The sequence below is a fragment of the Meriones unguiculatus genome, chromosome 10, assembly GCF_030254825.1.
Source record: "Meriones unguiculatus strain TT.TT164.6M chromosome 10, Bangor_MerUng_6.1, whole genome shotgun sequence".
Classification (NCBI taxonomy): domain Eukaryota; kingdom Metazoa; phylum Chordata; class Mammalia; order Rodentia; family Muridae; genus Meriones; species Meriones unguiculatus.
In genome coordinates, this window is record NC_083358.1 from 41,722,726 (window position 1) to 41,738,644 (window position 15,919).

General features: G+C 39.9%; 1 protein-coding gene across 5 annotated transcripts in view; it reads right to left on the minus strand.

Annotated features, from left to right (window-relative positions):
- Window positions 1–15,919, minus strand: part of Phkb (phosphorylase kinase regulatory subunit beta) — a 216,134-nt gene that overhangs the window by 152,380 nt on the left and 47,835 nt on the right. For all 5 annotated transcript variants that reach the window (XM_060392297.1, XM_060392294.1, XM_060392295.1 and 2 more), the window contains 2 exons: window positions 11,147–11,254; window positions 5,606–5,686 (listed from right to left, as the gene is read on the minus strand). In XM_060392297.1, the coding sequence (XP_060248280.1) occupies window positions 5,606–5,686; window positions 11,147–11,254 (189 nt within the window). The remainder of the gene's footprint in view (window positions 1–5,605; window positions 5,687–11,146; window positions 11,255–15,919) is intronic.

Here is a 15,919-nt window from a genome sequence, read left to right on the forward strand (position 1 = left end):
ATAGTCTAAATGTAAGTGAACAAACAAACCACCAAGCCTTGGGGTGGGGGGCGGGCAACCAACGATATAGACAATCTGCAAAGTGAAAACTCTTAAAATAGTGATGAAAGAAATTGAAGATGACACTGGGAAATAGAAAGAACACCTTTCATCATGAATTAGAAGAATTAACATTGTAAAAATTACCATCACACCAAAAGCAACCTGTGTATTCAGTATAATCCCAATCCAGTCCTATGACTTCGTCAGAGAAATAGGAAAATCATATGGAAATACAAGATTCTAGAGAGCCAAAGCAATCTTGAACAAAAACTTTGTGGGAGTGTGGGGGGTATTGGGGGTCTTACCATACCTGATTTAAGTTACAATCACAGAATCTCAGTAATGAGGACAAAATGGTGCTGTCATAAAACAGACACAGAGATTACTGGAACAGAATAGAGACTTAGATTAAAAGTCTACATAATTACAGAGATCTATCTGGATTTTGTAAAAAATACATACTGTAGAAATGTCAACCTTTTACACAGATGACACTGAGGAAACTATAAATATACATATAAAAGAATGAAATTAGATCCTCAACACCCATCCTGCACAAAACTCAACTTCCAATGGATCAAAGATCTCAACATAAGACCTGATAATATGAAACTGCTGGAGGAAAAAGTACAGGAAAACACATCAATTATATGCATGTGGGTAAGGATGTTTTGTATAAGAGTCTAGTACCAATAAGAACGACAATTAATAGATTGGATCTCATGAAACTACAAAGTCTTATAGCAAAGAAAACCATTGACTGAGTAAAAAGGCAGCCTACAAAATGGCAGAAAACAGAGCAGTGGTGACACACACCTTTAATCCCAACACTCAGGTCTCTGAGGTTGAGGACAGCCTGGTCAACAGAGTGAGTTCCAGGACAGCCAAGGCTACACAAAAAAATCCTGCCTAGAAAAACCAAAACCAAAACAAAACAAAAAGGAGAAAATCTTTGTCTGTTCTACTTCTGACAGAGAATTAGCATTTAAATTATAGATTAAAACTGAAATATCAAGAAAATAACCCAATTAAAAAGTAGACTATGGAATTAAACAAAGTTCTTTCTTAAAAGAAAAAATACAAATAGCTAGAAAACATTTAAAAGCTGTTCATTATGCTTAACCATCAGGGAGATGCAGATTAAAGCTACCATAGCATTCTAGCTCTGCATAGTCTAAATGGGTATCATCAAGAATACAACTGAGAGAAAGCACAGAGAGAAATGAGGGTGAAGATTAGACCTGAAGAGAGTGGGAGCAGGAGGACAGAGGGCCCGCAGAGAAAGGAGAAACAGTGGGTTGAGGTAACTCTATGACAAGCTGGAGAGCTAAGACAGGGTAGGCTTCTGAGAGGATATGCGGGTAACTCTAGCTGAGACTCCCAGTAGCAGGGGTCATGGAGACTAAAGAGGACACCCTCTAACTAGCAAGACTCCTAAGGAAGGGAACATCTACCCACCCACAAAAACTTTGACCCAAAACTTATTCTGCCTACAAAATATGCAGGGATAAAGACCGAGCAGAGATTAAGAGAATGTCCAACCAATGTCTGGCCCAACCTGAGACCCATCCCATGGGAGACAGCCAACCCCTCCCCCTATTAAGGATACTCTGCTATGCTTGCAGACAGCAACCTAGCATAGTGATCCCCTGAGAGGCTCCACCCAGCAGAGAAGCAAAAAGAGAAGTTGAGACTCATAGCCAAACATTGGGCAAAGCATAGGGAGTCTTGTGGAAAAGTGGGGGAAGGATAAAAATACTTGGAGGTGACAGGAACTCCACAAGAAGACCAACTAACCAGAACCAACTAACCAGAGCCCAAGGGGCCTTGTGGAGACTGAAGCACCAACCAAGGACTATGCGTGGACTAGACGTAGGGCCCCTACACAGATGTAGGTGATGGGCAGCCCTGGCTTCATGTAGGTTCCCTAGTAAGGGGAGTAGGGGCTGTCTCGGACACGGACTCTGTTGCCTGTTTTTAATCACTTAACCCTGGTGGAGCTCCCTTGCCAGGCCACAGGGGAAGAGGACTTGCTCAGTCCTGATGAGACTTGATGAGCTGGAGGGAAAGGGAATTAGTAGGGGGTCTCCAATTTTCTAAGGAATAGAGGATGGAGGAGGGGGAAAGAGGAAAGGAGAGTGAGACCAAGAGGATAAGAGGGAAGGGGCTATGATTAGGATGTAAAGTCAATCAATCAATCAATTAATTAAAAAAGAATACAACTGAGAACAAATATTTGTGTCACAATGAGGAAAGAGCCTCTTTTAAACTGTTGTGAGGAAGTAAGCTAGAGAGTCCACTTTGGGAATAATACATAAAATTTCTTAAATTAAAAAAAAACATATAACACTACTATCTGATCCTGCTATATCATTCCAGGCTACACAGGAAAGCAAATCCATTTTCTACTATGACACTTGCATGTCTATTTTCAGCACTGCCCTATTCATAATAGCTAGGACATGGAATCAGCCTAGATTACAATCATCTGATTAAAGGATAAGGAAAATGGGGTACACATACACAATGAAAGTCTGTATGCCGTTAAAGAAAAATGAAGTTGTGCAATTTCAAAAAAAAAAAAAAAGGAAGAGAGTTGAAAAAATAAACTGAATGCCAAGGAAGACAAATGCTACTATGCTCTCTCTCATATGTGAGACTTAGCTTCTTAGTCCTGCGTGACATGGACTGCCTGTGGAGGGCAGGTAACTGGGAAGAGGTCTGTGAGGTCAGTAGAATATACATAACATGAAAGTAGAGGGGGCTACTATTGGGAGTAGAAAGAGTTGAGCAGGGAATGGGATTAGGAGGATAGGGAAAATAAAAATTATGGGAGGAAGACAGTAAACCAAAATAAAAGAAATATGAAAAAAAACGTATGGAAACCTACTATTTTCTAAACCATTTTTAAAAATATGAAAATACTTCATAGGGCGATGCCTTGCACTACTAGATAACCTGCCCCTAGAAGCAATGAGACACTAAACAAAACCCCCAGGACCGTCTATAGGCACTGCTGGTCAGGGAGGCCCTAGAGGTTCCCAATACAATACAGGCTCTTGCCTTTCTTGCTTGTCCACCAGAACTACATGTTAAGACCCTAATGCTGAATACATCAAATATCTTAGTTGCAAGATACAGAGAAATCAAGGTGGAAATGAGCCGACAACCTAATCCTGGTGGCTAGCTATTAAAGTATTGGAATGTACCATGCAAGCTGCCAGGGTAGAAAAGATATTAAGGGTCTAACCCAGCAGGGAGCTATGCTAAGAACTTTAGCATCAACCTGGTAGACATGATCCACATGCAAAATAGTACCATGAATGTTATGGGGGTAACCAATTTTAAAAAATTATGTTTCAGACCTGCCCCCATAGAAGAAAAACCACACCTAGTACTGTAAACCTCATCAAAAGCCCATTTGTCAGCAGGTCATATGCCCTACAAGACAAATTTGGAATAATCTTTAGATAAATCGAAATAACATCAAGCCTCTCTTTGCAGTGAATGATGTAAGACGTGACAAATAAGGTCTTATTGACAAACAAGCCATATTCCCATTTAAGGCTCAGGAAAAACCTCATGGAAGAGAGAATGGAAATAATTTAAGAGCTGAAAAGATAGGGAGCAAGGTAGAGTTATACCATCCCCTATACACAGCACAGCTGATTTAATAATAAACTACAGCAGCTTCAGTTTCTTGTATTAAAACTGCACAAGACTGAACATCTCAACATTCAGTCATGGTTGGGGACAAGCGTTATGGGCCCTTGTCCCTTCCTGTGGAACCACTGGATACTGAAAGACGTGGGAGGAGGAGATCCACTGTCTTCAGTTGTATACCTACTAGGCACCCATGAGTCTCCAACTGATAATTCCAGCCCTATGGTCAACACAGATGGCACTGGTCAAAGCCAAACCACAAGGAGAACAACAAAACCATAAAACCTGGGCCCAGGGGGACCTACAGAGACCATTACTCCAACCATTGTGAAGAAGACCTAGAGCCTGGCTCAGAGGAAGCCCATAGGCTGCTCAGTTTCCAAGTGGGTCCTTAGTAAGGGGAACAGGGGCTGTCTCTGACAGGAACTCAGTGGCAGGCTCTTTGATCAGCTTCCCCTGGGGGGGTGTATCCTTGCCAGGCCACAGAGAAAGACAAAGCAGCCAGCCCTGATGAGACCTGATAGGCTAGGGTCAGATAAAAGGGGAGGAGGTTCTCCCTATCAGTGCCCAAAGGAAAGGCAAAGGGGGGGAAGATGGAGGGTGGGTGGGACTGGAAGGAAATGAGGGAGGGGGCTACAGCCAGGATACAAAGTGAATAAATTATAATTAATTAATTAACTAATTAAAACAAAACAAACAAAGCAAAGGATCACAGCTCTGAAATATAAATCTTTTACACTTTTCCGAATGAGAATAAGAACAGCATTTTTGTTTTGGGTAAGAAAAAAAAAAAGGAAGCACTAAGGTCCTACAAATAAAAATAATAAGATGAGATGAAAGGTTTACTCATTTGACTTTTAAATGGATGAGTTCTAAAAAGCAATGGTGTGAAAATACTGAGAAATTCTGTAAAAACTATTTCATTTTCATTGTTATTAAACCTTTCTGAAAGTTACATTCTTCTATTCAGATGATCTGAGATAGGCCATCCACTCAAGTTCTGTTACCTGCTTTATATTATGCTTGCTTTTAAACTGCATGTGTCATTTATAGAAAAATGGATGGAACTGGCAATCAGTATATCAAACCAAATGCACCAGAATCAGAAAGTTGAACATCACATGATTTCTTTCATGTTGCCCCGGCTGGTCTTATGTCACCTTGACAAATAAACTAGAGTTATCTGCAAGGCGGACTCTTAGTTGAGGAAATGCCTCTGTAAGTTGTAAGGCTTTTTCTTTATTAGTTACTGATGGAGGAGGGCTCAGCCCATGGTGTATGGAATCAACCATGGGCAGGTGGTCCTGGGTTCTATAAAAAAGCAGGATGAGCAAGTCATGGATAGCAAGCCAGTAAGCAGCAGCTGTCCATGGCCTAAATGTATCAGCTCAGGCCTCCATGTTCCTGAGCTACTTGAGTTCCTGTCCTGATTTCCTTCAATGACGAACCGTCCAGGGAAGGGTAAGCAAATAAACCCTTTCCTCCCAACTTGCTGTGTGTGTGTGTGTGTGTGTGTGTGTGTGTGTGTGTGTACAAATGTGCATGCATAAGTACACATGACACATAAAAGTAACAAATGGACTATGAACAGGGAGTAAGTCTAAAGAAAGAAAGAGGAATAAGAGACTAATAGGAAGAAAGAGGGAGGAGGAATAAGAGTTAATACAATATGAGAGAAGTAAAACAGTATTTATATAAATGTATGAATGTATACAATATAATGAAACCCATTATTTCATACATAAAAAATTAACACAAAATTGTAATAAAAAGATAACTTTAGATTTAATCCAAAATCTAATATCTAACTACATGAATTTAAAGCATGCATTTTTAAGAAAGGAAAGGTCAGGTATCCTCTCCATGTGGTTCAGTAACAGGAAATTTGGGGAAATCATACCTCATCCGTGTTATAGATTATCTGGAGACCTGAGGAAATCATTTCCACCAGGTAAAGGAGAAAGAGTGATACTGCATTTATCTGAAAACAAACAGCAAATAGTAAAGGTTAAGAGAAAGAATGAAAATATTATGCTGTAAAATTAAATATACTGTCATTTTCTCCAATAGTACAAGAAAAAATAATTTCTCCCCTCACTAAATAAAAAACATGAACCTAAACCAGAACAGGAAAACCAGCATGTTATATGAAGTACTAAAAAAGTACTAAAATTCTAAACCCGCTTTGCTGATTCATGCCTCCCCCTGCTGCTTCCCTCCGGGTAGCGCGGAGCTGGACTGGAGGGAAGGAAGCTCAAGCCAGGTGAGGTTGAGTGCAGCACAGTGGTGAGTGCCGAGTGCTGAGTGCACAGGCAATGAACACACCTGAGAACGGCTTCAGGGAACTGATTCAGTTTATTGGGCAAAAGGGAGTATTTATGAACTCAGGGAGGTGGGCAGGGTGTCTGGGGCAAAGTTTGTGTAGCAGTGCACCACTGGCTTTGTCTGCATGTTCAGGGGCTCCAGGGTTGTTGGGGAGAGGGAAGGGGGAAGATAAAGGGAGGAGGACTTATAAGATCAAACAAGGAGTGAAGCCTGATAATTCTCAGGGTAATAAATTCTCACTAGGGTTGATAGTAGGAGAGCTGGCTTTATGGTTCCAGGCTGGGAGAGGAAAGGTAGCCAACTCCTATTGTCCTCATGTTTGAGGTATTCCGGGTTGAAGCTCTGCCAACCCAACCTTCCAATGTAAGCCTGGACCATTAAGATCCCGCAGGTTAACACATGACTGGGTCTAAGAAGGCTATAAAGACAATTCTTAACATTTGTTTCCTTTGACTTTTAAATTCAGAATCTAAAGTAGTTCTTTTTGGAATAATTTTGCCCCAGCGGAACTTACATAATGCCATTCATTTGAAATAGATGTAAAAGAAAAAGCTATTTGAAAAGCAAGACATCACACCTCCACCAACACACTATAAACAATTAGGAGAGCATCTTGAAAACAGTCTCATTCAGACAAAACAGATTTTATGGAAACAAAGGAACATATGACCTATAATCACTGGTTTGCCATATAATTTAAAACTATAAAAAGTGTTAAGAAATTATTAGTCTATTAATACATGCTTTGTATAATCTAAACAAAACACAATGCTTCCTAATATAGCCATAAAAGATTTGTGGTAGAATATAAATATCTTATATAAAGAAGCAGGAAAGTACAGTCTCCAATACGAACACAACCTCAGTGATGATTACTTTTCACTGTCAACTTCACTAGACACAAGGACACCTGGATAACTAGTAGAGCACTGTCCATGGATGTGGAGCAAAGGCAGAGGAAGCGCAAATTCTTGCTTTCCCTGCTACTGCAAGGAGAGTTTTCTTCTGGCTTCAATGTTAAGCTCTAGGTTCTCAAGCTTTAGGGTTCCAGGGCTCACACATCATGCACCCTTTCCTCTCCAACTGAGAACCATACTTTCAGACTTTGAATGAGCTTCAATACTGGAATCCTGGTCATTCCTTGCAGATAGGCTGTTGCGGGACTCAGCATCAACAATCATGTGAGCTGCCAGGTGTGACGGCAGTGCCTGTAGGTCTACCACTTAGCAGGCTAAGTTATCTTAACACAGAGTGGCACCCAGTGGGAACAACAGCGACACCTTAGTTCTCAAAAAGAAATTAAAAAGTTACATGAGCTATTTCCCAAATATTACCTATCAACACACAACTCTCAACAGCCTGGTCTCAAGTATATATGCAAGCATATCCTTTCCCTCCCTCTCTATTGGCTCCTTAACTATGGAACCATTTGGTAATGTAGCTTTGATAATCAAAGAAGTCAGCAACAAAACAGCCTATCTTATATGATTGCATTTAAATCTGAAATGTGAAAAATAGGCATTCTAGAAGCATAAAGTGAAACAGGTTACTTAGGGAACTTCAGGGAAAATGCAGAGCAGCTGATTTTGCTTAGAGTTTGAAGGTAAAGAAATGTTCTAAAATTGAACACAGTAATTGCTGGGTAGTCTTTCAGAGGCCCTCTGTGGAAGGTTCCTGTCCTCCTGAGAGTCATAGCCAAACTTTGGGCAGAGTGCAGGGAATCTTATGGAAAAAGGGAGAGATAGAAAGACCTAAAGGGGACAGGAGCTCCACAAGGAGAGCAACAGAGCTAAAAGACCTGGGTCCATGGAGGCCTTCAGGAACTGACAGACCAACCAAGGAGGATGCAGGAAGAGGACCTAGACCCCCTGCTCAGACAGGCAGCTCAGTCTTCATGTGGGTTCCTAGTAAGGAGAACAGGGGCTATCTCTGACATGGACTCTGTTGCCTGCTCTTTGATCACTTCCTCCTAGTGTGTGTGGGGAGGGGCACAGAGGAAGAAGATACAGGCTGTCCTGATGAGACTTGATAAGCAGATGGCAGGGAAAGAGAATTCCCCCTTTCAGTGGACTAGGGGAAGGGGATAGGTGAGAAGACAGAAGGAGGGTAGACTGAGAGGAACTGAGGGAGGGGGAATATGTAATGAATAAATATTTAAATGAATATATAATTAATAAATTATTGAAATAATGAATATAAGTAACAAATAAATTATTATAAATAAATAAATAAATAAAAAGTTTTAATTACAAAAAATGCTAGGTCCCCTAGTAGCAGAAGTGGAACAGGTGAGAGCAATCTACAAGGTATACAGGACAGCAGGCCTCCATCTAAACCAGAGTCCCAACTTTCAATTATGATGTGCTGACATCCAAAGTAAAATTTTGTCTGAAATATGTATTTCCAGGATAAAATCAGCAGTCGACTTGATGGATGAAGAACCTGAGTCCTAGAGATAGGAAATGGCTGAGCTTACATCGACCCAGAGACCTTAGAGATGTCATTTTTCTTTCAATGTCAACTTCCTGCCTTATAAAATGAAAGGCACTAAACAAGGTCTTAGTAGTCTATCGTGCCTATAATGTGATGCAGGCAATGAGCCTAAGGATAATGCACATGACTTTGAATTTTCTTAATGAAAGGAGAAAAATAATTCTTCTTCTGTTACAAAGATGAGTAGCTTAAAAACCAAAATAAAGCCACATCTCCAATTCTAGGTCTGAGACAGTACATTCTAGGAAAGTTTCCCAAGAGTGCCTTTCATTTTTATAATTTTTATATAACTAACTACACATTTAAATTGTTTTATAATATCTTGCATTGTTTTCATTAGCTACACACTATAAAGTATTTTATTTTAAGAATAGCAGAGTATTAAATACATAGAAATCTCTATTAAGAAAGACTTTGTTTTTTTGTTTTTTATTATTTTTTTTATTAATTGCCCTTTATTCACATTGTATCCCCCCTGTGGTTCTCTCCCTCCTCCTATCCCAATCCCTCCCTTCCTCCACCCTCTGCATGCATGCCCCTCCCCAAGTCCACTGATAGGGGAGGACTTCTTTTCCTTCCTTCTGATCCTAGTCAGGTCTCATCAGGAGTGGCTGTGTTGTCTTCTTCTGTGGCCTGGTAAGGCTGCTTCCCCCTCAGGGGGAGGTAATTAAAGAGCAGGCCAATCAGTTCATGTCAGAGACAGTCCCTGAGAAGATGGGTGTTTTGTTTTTTGTTTGTTTGTTTGTTTTATGGCTTTTTTCAAGATGAGATTTCACTGAGTTCCAAGACAGCCTGGAGACAGCCTGGAGACCAGGCTGGCCTTGAACTCACAGGGATCCACTTACTTCTGCCTCCTGAGTGCTGGGATTAAAGGTGTGCACCACCACTGGGCTAGCAAGAAAGACTGTGAATGTCTGCAACACCAAGAAATTTTCAATGTCTGATATGACAGACATGCCAATTATCTTGGTCAGATCATTGTCTCTATTATTTAAAATTACATATGCCAGGAATATATAGATGGCCTATCAATTAAAAATATTTTCATTACACATATTCCATCACAAGAATTAAAATGATAAATGTGAACATAAGGGAAAAAACTGTAATTCTACTCTTTAGAGAAACTGCTCTCTTTTGATATAATCTTTTTGAGACTTTTAAAGCCTTATAAATTAGTAATCCTAAGGATTTAAACTTTATTACACTTTAGCTCTTTGTCCAGTGCATGCACATACACCATGGTGCATGAGTGGAGGTCAGGGGCCAGATTTCTAGAGTTGGTTCTCGCCTTCCTAGGTCATCAGGTTGGGTGGTAGGTACCTTTACCACTGTGCTATCTCACTGATCCAAAGTTTATTTGCTTAAAGGAAAATTAATGTTACACATTTTGCATTTTGATTTTAATAATCTATAATAAAGTTTTCAAAAAATACAGTTAACTCGATCATCACTAAAAACAAGCGTAACTTTCTCCTACACAGAAACAGGGCAAAGTACTTTCTGTGCTTGGAGAAAATATACTAAAGTTTGAAATTCTTTTGAATTTATAACAAGCTTTCATTTCTTAAGGTAAGTTTCTAAATTCTAAGTAGAAATAATATGATCTATTCAACTGATTCGTTAATGCAGTAACATATTTACAACAGGGTGAAGAACAGATAGCTCAGCTGTTAACATGCTTGCCTGCGTGAGCACAGGGTGATCTCCAGAACCCAGGCTGGGTTTGGGGGCACCTCTTGTAATCCCTGTGCTGGTAGGCAAAAAAAAAAAAAAAAAAGACAGATCCCTACCCTTCACTAGCTAGCCTCATGAGTGTGCACTAAACCAATAGCAGACTCTATCTCAAAAGAAGCTGGAGAGTGTCAAGTAACTGCACTGCAGATTGTTCTCTGGCCTCTAGCTACACTGTTATACACACACACACACACACACACACACACACACACACATACGTGCACCTGCACACATACAGGAAAAACTCTTATTTTTAGTAAGCAATGTATGATTGATAGTACTTTATTCAAAAATAGCAGAATATACAGGCAAACAAAAAGAAACTCTGTTAAGAATAAAAAGTACATATAACAATTATATCTTAGAAACAAGCCACAGGATATCTCGGATATACACAGATGTAGGGGTGGTAGTGAAAATAAAACAACAAAAAAATTTTTATGGTACATTCTTAGCATGGGTATAGAATTTAACAAAACACAAAACTGGTACATCTCAAAATATATGTGATATTTTAAAAAATGATTGGTTGACATATTAAAATATGATTTGTAGTCCAACAAAAACTTCTGAGTAACTGTTATACTCCTGTCAACTGTCATTTATTTGCAAGTGTAGAAATTCTTTAAAATATATAAACAAGTTTTAATTACTGAGGGAAGAGTAGGTATCCATCTTCTAAAGAGAAATACTCCATAAACTCCATGACAGTAATTTCTTGAGCCTGTGGGTTGCAAGTGAACTTTCTTTTCTATTACAGAGTTCATCTACACTCCTATTTCAAAGTAAATCATGAAATTTACTTTTAAAAAGTGTAAGGAGCCTCAAATATGCCATGCTATGGAATGCAAATAGTGGAAAAATGAATTTTTAATTTTTCTTTTACCTGAAGATGGCCATATTCTTCATAGGTAAGTAGCTCATCCCCTGTGTGCACACTAAAAATAGAGTGAAGACAAGTTGTGGGCCGTGGATCTTGCTTAAACTGCTGGACCTAGAATCAAATATCAAATGTTGAATTGTGGTTATTCACGTATTCATCTGAATTGAAGACTATCAGTTATTTTCAAGCAATTTTTATCATAAGGAAAGCTAAAACTTATATGCTGAGGAATGGACAAAGTAGAAAGTCTATCACTAAGGAAAAGTGATAGACAAAGCTCATGATGACTCACTTATTAGACTGAACGCAACTGTCAAATGACAGATCACAGCACTAAATTAAAATGGAATAGGGAGTGTGTGAGCATGGCAGCAACATTTTGTTGCAATATTTCGCATATTATTTAATTGAGGTTTTTAAAAAACATTTCATTTGCCTACACAGTATGGTGTTTGCATATGTGTGTGTATTTGTATATGTGTGGGTGTGTATACCTATACAACACAAGCTATTGAAGGTTGGTAGAAAACTAGTGGGGATCATTTCTCTCCTTCCATCATGTGGGACCCAAGGATTGAACTTAGGTCATCAAGCTTGGTGGCAGGCACCTTTGCCTACTGAGCCACCATGACAGCCCATCTTATTTGATTATGAGTGAAATACATGTTTTCTATGTAAAACAGGGTTCCATTGACTGTAGTCAACTATACAGTTACCTGGAAATTCTTAACAATGACAGTCAATGGAAAAATACTTTAGACTATATTCTAGTGCAGGTCAGTATGCAAACTTCCCCGCTTTACGGATAACATGTTTTACCTAATTGATAATACAAGTATGTTTTCATTTCTCCTCCACACATCATTACCAAGCTAAGAATTCTATGAAGTTACAGGGCACATTTTTTATTTACTAATTACATATAATATATTTTTTTTCAATCGGCTGTCTCACCCTATATTGGCCAAACTGTTTCCAAATAACAAGCCGAGGGGATATATCCACCTCTCTAGAGTAGCTGAGACTATGAGCCAATGGTCCTGTCTTAACCATTGTAGATTACAAAGTTTAAATTCTAAACAATCCAACAGATTAATTTCAAAGACCAAAACACCCATCCTCTTTCAGGGCCTGCTTTACTGAACTTGAACAGCATTTTGTGATACCAGTAATGTACCAAAAAATATAATAATAATAATGAAAGAATAATAAAAACAAACAGAATGACATATAGCAAGAGATTTCTTCTTTTTCCAAAGAGTGATGCTAATATACAGATGCTTATATTGCTAACTTAGTTCACTCAGCTAAGGAGTCACACATAACTATATTCTTATCTGTTTCAAAATTCTCATCCTTAAAAACTTATCTAAGTGTTATATTGTGTAGGCAATTCAACTGGCCTGCTTTTAGGGAGCTGTAGGGTCCTGACAATGTCGTATGTCAATACCTGCATCCTATGACATCATCTGGGCCGGCTATAACCGGCCTGCTTCTCTCTCTCTCTCTTTCTTCCTCACTTCTGTTCTTATACTCTTTACCTGTCTGACTCTCCTGTGAAACTAAAACAGACATTCTGTTTCATCAATAGTTCTGGATCCTCTCATATTCCCTGCGACAGAAGTGAAAGGAACATTTTGCTCATAGGTCCCTTTCAGAGACATCTGAAGATGGCCAATCAGGTGCTTCCTGATATGCCCATAGATGGCATCAGGATAGGGAGGTGGTTTTCTTTTTTCTTTTAATTTATTTTTTATTTATTACAATTATTCCCTTTGTATCCCAGCTGTAGAGCTCTCCCTTCAACCCTTCCAATCCTGTCCTCCTTCATATGCTCCCATGTCCCTCCCCCAGTCCACTGATAGGGGAGGTCGTCCTCGTCCCCTTCCATCTGACCTTACTCTATCATGATGAGGACTGGCTGCAATGTCCTCTTCTGTGGCCTGATAAGGCTGCTCCCCCCTAAGGGGGAGATGATAAAAGAGCCAGCCACTGAGTTCATGTCAGAGACAGTCCATGCTCCCCTTACTAGGGCACCCACTTGGACACTGAGCTGCCATGAGCTACATCTCTGCATGGGTTCTAGGTTATCTCCATGCATGGTCCTTGGTTAGAGTATCAGTCTCAGAACAGACCCTTGTGCCCAGATTTTTTGGTTCTGTTGCTCTCCTTATGGAGATCCTGTCCCCTCCAGGTATTTTTATCTCCCCCTTCTTTCATAAGATTCCTTGCACTCTGCCCAAAGTTTGGCTATGAGTCTCAGCATCTGCTTTGATACCCTGCTGGGTAGAGTCTTTCATAGGCCCTCTATGGTAGTAGGCTCCTGTCTTGTTTCCTGTTTTCGCCCTCTTCTGATGTCCATCCCATTAGCCTTTCAAAACCGTACACCTAAAGAAGGTAGGTAGTTTTCAAAGAAAACAAAAGAAAAACTGACATTCGGCTTTTCAACCCATGAGGCCTCACCTAGGGAAGGTAGAGAGAGCAGCAGGATATGAAGTTAATACCAATTACTAATGATTTTCTTAATCCTACCTTCAAAATGAAACTTCTAGAAAGAACTGTAAATGATGGCCTGTGGACAATTTCCAGGTTAGGGAACACACTAAATGCCAGGAAGTAGTAGAACTCCACAATTCCCAGGAAGAAAAGCTCAGTACTCATGACCGATTGGCATCTTGCCAATATGTGCTCATTTGCCTACTCATTTGTATCCTCTATGATATCTGATATAATAAATGATAAGTGAAGTATTTCCCTGTATTCCTTGAGCTATTAAAACAAACTACTGATCCTAAAGAAACTCATGGGAATTCAAATTTATAAGTGAAGTCAGATATGTGGGTAACCTGGGGCCACTACTTAGTAGTTCTGATAAGTCAGGCGCTCACCCAGCCTGCCTTCAGTGACTTAAAAGTCAGGTGCTTGCCTAGCCTGCCTTCAGTGACTTATAAGTCAGACACTCACCCATCCTGCCTTCAGTGACTTAGCATCAGCAGTTTATGTCATCACCTGCCATTCCCAGGTGTCGAGCATTTCCACTGATCCTACTAACATGTGCACCCTTTAAAAGGTCCCTCTTGACATCACAGCCCTCTATCTAGTTCTCTCTGTCTCATGGTCTGTCTGTCTGTATGTATGTATCTCTTCTGTCCCCACTGCAAGATGGCCTTTTACTGCTTCCCCACCCCAATAAACCTCTTGCATTAGATCTGTTGTATGGTGTGATTTCTTAGTAGCACACTGTGGCCAGGACCTGCCACTGTACCTTACACCACCTAATCCTAACACTAGTAGACTCTGAAGTCAGAGGCAGTTTTAGAGTACAGAGCCTTCAGCCCCTGGAATCTACATTAAGTTGAGACAGTTGCTTATAGAACTGAATTAAACAGCAGAATGTTGGATATAGCAAAATGAAGGTTTGATCGGCATGAAGCACCCCTACATTTAGTATTTGAAGTAATATAAATAAAGAAAAGTTCTCCTTGGTTCACTTTAGAAGCTATGTTGTCCAAAATGGTAGCCACTTTTTACAAAGTGACTAATCAAATTACAATAAATTAAAATTGCATAAGGTTATAGATTCAGTTTAGAAATTCACTTTCTGGCTATATTTCAATTGTTCCATGCCCTCTTAAAGCTACTGTATATGCTCAATATGGACACAGAACATTTCTATCATGACAAAAAGTTCTGTCCTAGGACTGAGAGACCTGGCCCCATGGTCCCACACATATGACTAAAGTCAACAAAACCAAAGTCAGAATCTACCAGCAAAAGGCACAAGGGGTATCCTATAAAATTCAGTGCTTTGGTCATAACATAGCCACTGCTCTTATGAATTCTCTGCAGCTACGATTTCCCGCATAAGAACAAGCCAACATGCAGTCAAAATACCCACTGGCAGCACTAATTGGACTCAAGGGTTTGTAGGAAAACAAGAAACAGGGAGGAAAAAAACCAATGGGGCTGGATTGATGGCAGAGCAGATAGGAGCTCACAAGCATCTGGAACTTCAAACCCAGGGGATCCAACACTCTCTTCTGGCCTCTAAGGACACTAGGCACACATGTAGTACACAATCATATATGCATACAAAACACACACACATCTAAAATAAATAATTTTTGTAAGTAGAGGACATGGAGTGCAGGTGAACATGTTGGGGTGGATATGACCAGAGCATATCATATGTACAAAATGTCAAAAACTAATAAATATTCTATTAAAAACAACAACAAATGAGGAGACAATTGGGGTTGTCTATTTTCCATTTATGACATAACTGAGAAACTCGAAGAAGGTGAGCCTTCTGTCTCCACAGAACACAAGCAATAGCCTGGACCTGCACAATCAGAAGCCACTCCTGTCTTGCCACCATAGTTATCTCAAAGCCATGAACAACATTCTTGACTCCTAATCAAAATGTATGGCTGAGCTGAAACAAAATTTATGTCCCCTGCTGTCCTAGTTGTTTGTATCCCTGACTCTGAGGAAACGCTTCCCAGATTTTCCCTCCACGATGCTAGCCTTCTGTTAGTCCCCACTGAGTTTCCAGGCCCGGCAGCCAGCACCTATCACCCTAGTATAGCATACCATGTTTCGCTTCTCCAAACTCTCATTTCATATACACCACAGGACAGCCCTGATAGAGTCTTCAAGAAGCTCTCAAACTTCCCTGTGAGATTTCAACGACTAGGCTTGCAGGGTCTGCATTTCTCTCAATACTTCAATCTTATAATCCCTCAAAGAACAGCATATGAAACTGAGCGTTCAATG